The sequence below is a fragment of the Eutrigla gurnardus genome (genome assembly GCF_963514095.1).
Source record: "Eutrigla gurnardus genome assembly, chromosome: 17".
NCBI lineage: Eukaryota > Metazoa > Chordata > Actinopteri > Perciformes > Triglidae > Eutrigla > Eutrigla gurnardus.
Genome location: NC_139928.1, coordinates 20,735,938 through 20,743,566, shown reverse-complemented (window position 1 = coordinate 20,743,566; position 7,629 = coordinate 20,735,938). Strand labels below are relative to the sequence as shown.

The 7,629-nt window shown below is 39.5% G+C and overlaps 1 protein-coding gene across 1 annotated transcript; it reads left to right on the top strand.

Moving 5' to 3' along the window:
- Positions 1–6,136: 6,136 nt before the first annotated feature.
- Positions 6,137–7,028, top strand: LOC311027489 (uncharacterized protein; the record flags this gene model as incomplete). The annotated part of the gene is made up of 1 exon (XM_084031511.1): positions 6,137–7,028. One exon carries the CDS (start codon positions 6,137–6,139, stop codon positions 6,788–6,790), a length of 654 nt encoding a protein of 217 aa, XP_083887637.1. The 3' UTR covers positions 6,791–7,028.
- Positions 7,029–7,629: the final 601 nt, after the last annotated feature.

Below are 7,629 nucleotides of genomic sequence, written 5' to 3'. Positions count from 1 at the left end.
GTGTGGTAGAAGTTTCACTTCAAATGAATATCTGAAGAACCACATGAGAACTCATGCAGAAGAAAAAACTTTCAGCTGCTCAGTGTGTGGTAAATGTTTCACTCTAAATGGTACTCTGAAGACACACATGAGAAAACACAGGAGAAAAACTTTCAGCTGTTCCGTGTGTAGTAAAGGTTTTATTAAAATGTATGACTTAAAGACACACATGAGAACTCATACAGGAGAAAAACCTTTCAGCTGTTCCGTGTGTAGTAAAGGTTTTATTAAAATGTATGCCTTAAAGACACACATGAGAAATCATACAGGAGAAAAACCTTTCAGCTGTTCAGTGTGTGGTAAAGGTTTCACTGTAAATGGTACTCTGAAGACACACATGAGAACTCATACAGAAGAAAAACCTTTCAGCTGTTCCGTGTGTAGTAAAGGTTTTATTAAAATGTATGACTTAAAGATACACATGAGAACTCATACAGGAGAAAAACCTTTCAGCTGTTCCGTGTGTAGTAAAGGTTTTATTAAAATGTATGACTTAAAGACACACATGAGAACTCATACAGGAGAAACAACTTTCAGCTGTTCCGTGTGTAGTAAAGTTTTTATTAAAATGTATGCCTTAAAGACACACATGAGAACTCATACAGGAGAAAAACCTTTCAGCTGTTCAGTGTGTGGTAAACGTTTCACTGAAAATGGTACTCTGAAGACACACATGAGAACTCATACAGAAGAAAAACCTTTCAGCTGTTCCGTGTGTAGTAAAGGTTTTATTAAAATGTATGACTTAAAGACACACATGAGAACTCATACAGGAGAAAAACCTTTCAGCTGCTCAGTGTGTGGTAAATGTTACACTCGAAATGGTACTCTGAAGACACACATGAGAACTCATACAGGAGAAAAACCTTTCAGTTGTTCCGTGTGTGGTAAAGGTTTCACTGTAAGTGGACGTCTGAAGAAACACATGAGAACTCATACAGGAGAAAAACCTTTCAGTTACATAAGAGTCCGGCCGCTGATGGTTAATCAACTATAGCAATGAAGTGACGTTCACACTGTGCTATCTAGACTTGCAGGAGAACAAAATTGAAGTGACAGGTTTCACTCAATAACATTTTATTCATTGTGTCATATCACAACAGAAGTTATCTCTGGACACTTAACACAGAGCAGGACTAGAACACGCTCATAATTGTGGTTAATATACAGATAAACGAGGCTTGATTCCTAAAATGTTAGCCCAGTATTTTTGACTGATTCCTACTTTTTCTATGTATTTTTATAATTATCAGTTTTCATGACTTATTTTGGATGATTTATTTGATTTCTTAAATATATTCTACTTCTGATGTTCTTATTTGTGCTATTATATGATCACATAATTGTTGTCTGATAGAAATGCATACTTATGCTTTGTGGACGTCTGTGTACACGGTCCTGTCAAGATCTTGTAAGTGTACATCTGCATTGATACAAATAAAGTGGATGAATGCCAGGTCTGTGTCTGCCCCATCATTACAGCACAACTTATTCTTTAATGTTTTTATTTGCGTTTCTTATGGAAATGATCTTGCTGTGCATCACCTCTTCTGATACACAGAAATAAATCCAGAGAAATAATCCTTTGAGTCGTCTCTTTCCACGCCCTATTGTTAAATACAGGAAATATATTTGATCTCATTGATGAGATATCTATATCTTAACTATAAACTTAAAGGCTTTTGATAAATGCTATAGACACTGAGTCTCAGGGAAGTTAAGTTGGGAAATAATCCATGAGATATGGTGTTATTAATTTCTGTCTCAGTGACGAATAGGACGAATTTGATGGATAGCTTTTTTATCATTTTCTTCATTATTAGAAATAGGGAATAGTAATCAGAATCATCAGCTGCATGGTGGTTCAGGTTCTTCTGTATGGAGTTTTTCTCCAGTTGGTGGCGGTGATGCACCACAACGTTGTTTGCCAACCGCCATAGAAAAGACCAAACGAAGAAGAAGTCGCTGTGCAAAAAGATTTGGAGTCTTGTACATAGAATGACAGGGGTGTTTCAGCAGGCAGCAATCCCTGCCCTTCTCTGTGATGGAGCTGAAGCTGTAAATAACAAAGAAAAAGCAAATATGTTAGTTAAACAATTCCATAAAGTACATAGTTCTTACAATGCAAATAGGAGGAGGCGATGTGAAGTATTTGGAAAGCAACTGGATAAATTGCAAATTAATAGTGATATTCTGATGACATCAATCTGTTGTTCTCACTAGGAGAGTTACAAAAAGCCACTAATCAGGGGAAAGATACCTCTCCAGGTAGGGACGGATTGGGTATCAATTATTTAAACATGCTGGAGAACTGATGGGGGAGGAAGTGCTTGCCCTAATAAATAATGTGTGGGAGAGGGGATGTCTTCCTAAAGAATGGAAACATGCGGTAATTGTTCCAATTGTGAAACCTGGAAAGCAACCTGATAACCCTAGTTACTATAGACCAATTGCCTTGACCTCTGTCTTATGCAAAATTATGGAACGTATGATAACGGATAGGCTTGTGGAAATGCTGGAGAAAAGTGGTTATTTTGTGACTCATCAGAGTGGATTTAGGCAGGGACGTTCAACAATGGATGCTGTTTTAAGTTTAGACATGGACATAAAGAAAGCCATCGCAAATAAGGAAGCAGTTGTAGCAGTCTTTCTGGATATTGAAAAAGCATATGACATGCTTTGGAGGGAAGGGTTATCAATTGCACTTTATGATGTTGGAATCAGAGGGAGAATGTTTAACTGGATCAAAAACTTTTCATGTAACCGGTCAATTCAAGTGAGGATTGGAAATGAACTATCAGATGAGTTTGAGGTGGAGAATGGAACCCCTCAAGGAAGCATGATAAGTCCACTTCTTTTTAATATTCTGGTTAACGGCATGTTTAGTAGAGTGGGGAAAGGATTTGGTTTTTCATTATTTGCAGATGATGGGGCTATCTGGATGCGAGGGAGGAACCTCCCCTACCTGTTTGACCAAATTCAAGGTGCTTTAGAGAAAGTGACTGAGTGGGCTAATGATTGGGGTTTTAAAATTTCTACAGATAAAAATAAATATATGGTGTTTGGAATTAAGAAAAGTATGCCGACACAGCAAATACAACTGTCTAATAATAATCTTGAAAAAGTCAAGTATTTTAAATTTTTAGGAATGTGGCTGGACGAAAGGATGACAGGGAAAAAACAAGTTGAAATGGTTTTGTTGAAGTGTGGGAAAATAATGAATGTCCTTAGGTGTGTGGCTGGGTCAGACTGGGGGGCTGATAGAGAATCAATGATGATGATTTACAGAGCAATGATAAGATCAGCTATTGACTATGGAAGTATGGTTTATGGATCAGCAGCTCCTTCATTGATCAGTAAACTTGACATCGTCCAAGCAGAAGCCCTAAGAGTGTGCTTTGGAGCATTCAGTACAACTCCAATATCAGCATTACTGATAGAAATGGGGGAGATGCCGTTAGAAATCAGGAGACATAAACTTGGTTTGAGATATTTAATGAAGCTCAAAGGACAAAATACAATGTTACCAACAAAGAACCTTCTGAATGAACATTGGGAGTTCATGGGAACATAAAAAAGGACTAAAACTAACTTTGGAGAAAAATTCAAATCTGTGGCGCAGGAAATTGGAATTGTGGACATAAGTGTGTGTCGTCCAGCTGTGGCTTCATGGTTGGTTCCAGATCCCATTGTTGACCTAAAGCTTTTGAATAAAAGCAAATCAAGGATGTCAGAGGTCGTAGTAAAGGAGGTAAAAGTCTGGCAGCAACTAAAATGGGGAAACCACCTACAAATTTATACAGATGGGTCAAAAGATCATGAGAGTGGGAAAGTGGAAGTTGGTATTAGCATACCTGAAATCGGATATAAAAAAGGATACAGAATATCAAATCATATGTCAGTCTTCACAGCAGAAATGGTGGCAGTTCTGTTGGCATTAAGATGGGTTGAGGACAATAAACAGGGAAATTCAATCATATGCAGTGATTCAACAGCAACCTTAACTATGATAAAAGAAGCTAAATCCAAGTCCAGACCTGATAAAAAGTGTGCAAATTCATTTGCAATATGGGGCACCAGAGTATAGTGAAAGAATAAACAGGTCTCTAAAAGAAAAGTGGCAAAAGTCTTAGGAGAAGGAAAGGAAAGGAAGGGCATTTTTCCTAAAGCAAGTAAAGCCGAGTGCACTTACAGGTGCAGTAGGAAAGACTCTGTAGTAATCTCAAGACTGAGACTTGGACACTGTAGGCTGAGGAGTGGGTTGGCTCTGATTGGTAAACATCCTGATGGCAAATGTGAGTGTGGAGATAGTGAGACAGTGAAACATGTACTACTCCAGGGCAAAATATACTCCAGTCAGAGAAGGACTCTCTTCAAGAAACTTGGAGCAGATGGGGAAACTGTTTTTAACATGCGCACACATCTAAATCTCGATTCTTGGGTTAAAACAAAGAAATTGGTGGATTATCTTCACAAAACAGGATTGTACAAAAGGATTTGATGTAGTTGTTAATAACAAACTGTAGGGGCAGCATTACGCCAAAGCTGCGTCTAGTCTGCCTAACTAAAGAAGTAGCAGAAGAAGTCGCTGCGCACCCGGATGTTCTCTTTTCAACAATGGCGCCTGGTTTCCATTGAAGAGTTCCTTCATGGTGTTGAGAAAGTGTCTGTTAGCTTCACCAGTACTCATCCATCAGAGTCTCTGTGTGTCTGGATAAACCTGTCTGGATGGACTTTGTACTCTTCACCTTTTATTCTGAATGTTTTAACTCTGAATCATCGCCCGGGAGCCTACGAAGCTAAGCTAGTTAGCTTAGCATGCTAGCTGGAAACAGATTTTGACGGAGTTTGTGTGGAGTCAAAACGTCTCTCTCGTCGCGGGAAAATGAGTAAAGTCCAACTGACGAGAGCTTTGGTGGAGCAGCGACTAAGTGCGGCTGTTGAAGAGATATTTGGGCTGTTTGAAAGAACGGTAGCAGAATACGAGGAGGAACTTTCTCGTTCTAAAGAGGAGAACGAGCGACAGCGGAAGCTACTGGACGCTGTTTTCCTGCCTGAAGTCCGGTTACACAGAGCAGGTTGGTGCTTACTTTTTATACGTCAGGTATGGCAGTGTTCTAATATGAGTTGCGTTAACGTGTGACAGGAGGTAACATGCAACACGCATAGGACCAAAACGTTTACCTCTGATGCATTATGCTGACCACAGGCTGCAGAAGTTAAACACAATTAGTCAGTATGTGATGGTTTGATTTATCCAGAAGAATCAGGTTTTGTGAATGTAGTTTGAAAACTGGGTTTTGTGTTTACAGTTTAGATGAAAGGTTGGAAGGTTTCAAGTTATTAACAATTATAAAAAAATGTAACAAATGTATTCATCTCAAGCTACTGATGACTGCATTACTGCTGGTGCATTATATTTTTGCAGTTTGTCTGTCTGCCTGTTTTGTTTCAGAAAAAAAACAGTGTACTGGTGACTGATTGTTCAGCTGTTTGAAATGTCTCTATATTCTGTATGTGTGTTTATTGTTTTCCTGCAGACGTCCAGCAGCTGTTGGTGACTAAAGAAGAGGTTCCCTTTGAGCAGCAGGACTGGAGCTCCAGTCTGGACCAAGAGGACCCAGACCCCCCACACATTAAAGAGGAACAGGAAGAGCTCTGGACCAGTCAGCAAGGAGAGAAGCATCGAGGCCTGGAGGAGGTTGATATCAAGTTCCCATTGACTGTTGTCCCTGTTAAGAGTGAAGAAGACAACGGTGAAGAGAAACCTCAGTCCTCAGAGCTGGTTTCAGCTGCAGCCAGAGGCTCAACTGAACAGATGGAAACAGAAGCTGATGAAGAGGACTGTGGGGGACCAGAACCAGCCAGGAACTCAGATTCACATTTACAAACAGATACTGATGACAAGACTGGAGACTCTTCTGAACCTGAGACTGATGACAGTGCTGATTGGCAGGAGACCAGAGAACCTCGGTCCGTTTTAAAGGCTTTGAAAAATGATCCTGACAGTGAATTTAGATGTAGAACTGGTAAGAAACCATTTAACTGCTCTCAGGGTTGGAAAACATTTAGAATCAGTGGACATCTAAAGAGACGCATGATAACTCATACAGGAGAAAAACCTTTCAGCTGCTCAGTGTGTGGTAAAGGTTTCACTGAAAATGGTACTCTGAAGAGACACATGAGAACTCATACAGGCGAAAAACCTTTCAGCTGCTCAGTGTGTGGTAAAGGTTTCACTGTAAATAGTTCTCTGAAGACACACATGATAACTCATACAGGAGAAAAACCTTTCAGCTGCTCAGTGTGTGGTAAAGGTTTTACTGTAAATGGACATCTGAAGAGACACATGAGATCTCATACAGGAGAAAAACCTTTCAGCTGCTCAGTGTGTGGTAAAGGTTTCACTGTAAATAGTTCTCTGAAGATACACATGAGAACTCATACAGGAGAAAAACCTTTCAGCTGCTCAGTGTGTGGTAAACGTTTCACTGAAAATGGACATCTGAAGAGACACATGATGACTCATACAGGAGAAAAACCTTTCAGCTGCTCAGTGTGTGGTAAAGGTTTTACTGTAAATGAACATCTGAAGAGACACATGAGAACTCATACAGGAGACAAATCTGTCAGCTGCTCAGTGTGTGGTAAAGGTTTCACTGTAAATGGACATCTGAAGGGACACATGAGAACACACAGGAGAAAAACTCAGTTACATAAGAATCGACCGCTGACGGTTAATCAACTATAGCAATGAAGTGAAGTTTGCACTGTGCTATCTAGATTTGCACGAGGAGAAGATGGAAGTGACAGGTTTCACTCAATAACATTTTATTCATTGTGTCATATAACAACAGAAGTTATCTCTGGACACTTAACACAGAGCAGGACTAGAACATGCTCATGATGGTGGTTAATATACTGATAAACCAGCCTGGAATCCTAAAAACACTATGTTAGGCCAGTATTTTTGACTGATTCCTACTTTGTCTTCGTATTTTTAAAATTATTTGTTTTCATGACATATTTTGGATAATTTGTTTGATTTCTTAAATATATTCTACTTCTGATATTTGTATTTGTGCTAAAATATGATCACATCATTTTTGTATATTAGAAATGCAAACTTATGCTTTTTGGATCTCTGTGAACACTGTCCTGTCAAGATCTTGTAAGTGTACATCTGCATTGATACAAATAAAGTGGATGAACGCCAGGTCTGTGTCTGCCATATCATTACAGCACAACTTATTCTTTAATTTTGTTTTGGGGGGTCAAGAAGCGAAGCTGCGAGACCCCCTATTAGTGATTCTATGTTTTCTTATTATTACTCCTCTGCCATTGAAGTCTATGGCAGCCCATAGAACGCCTTGGTAAAAAGTGCTGAAATTTGGCTGAAAGTTTCGGACCACTGTACTGACCACTCACACTCATTAACTGGCCTCTAAACCCAGCCGTCTAGCGCCACCAACGGGTCAAAATTTGGCCGAAAATTGAACCGCTTGGTCAAAAGTAATGAAATTCAGCACACAGATTCTGGACTGTTCCATGATCACTCTCACCAATTAACAGAACTCTATGCCCAACACT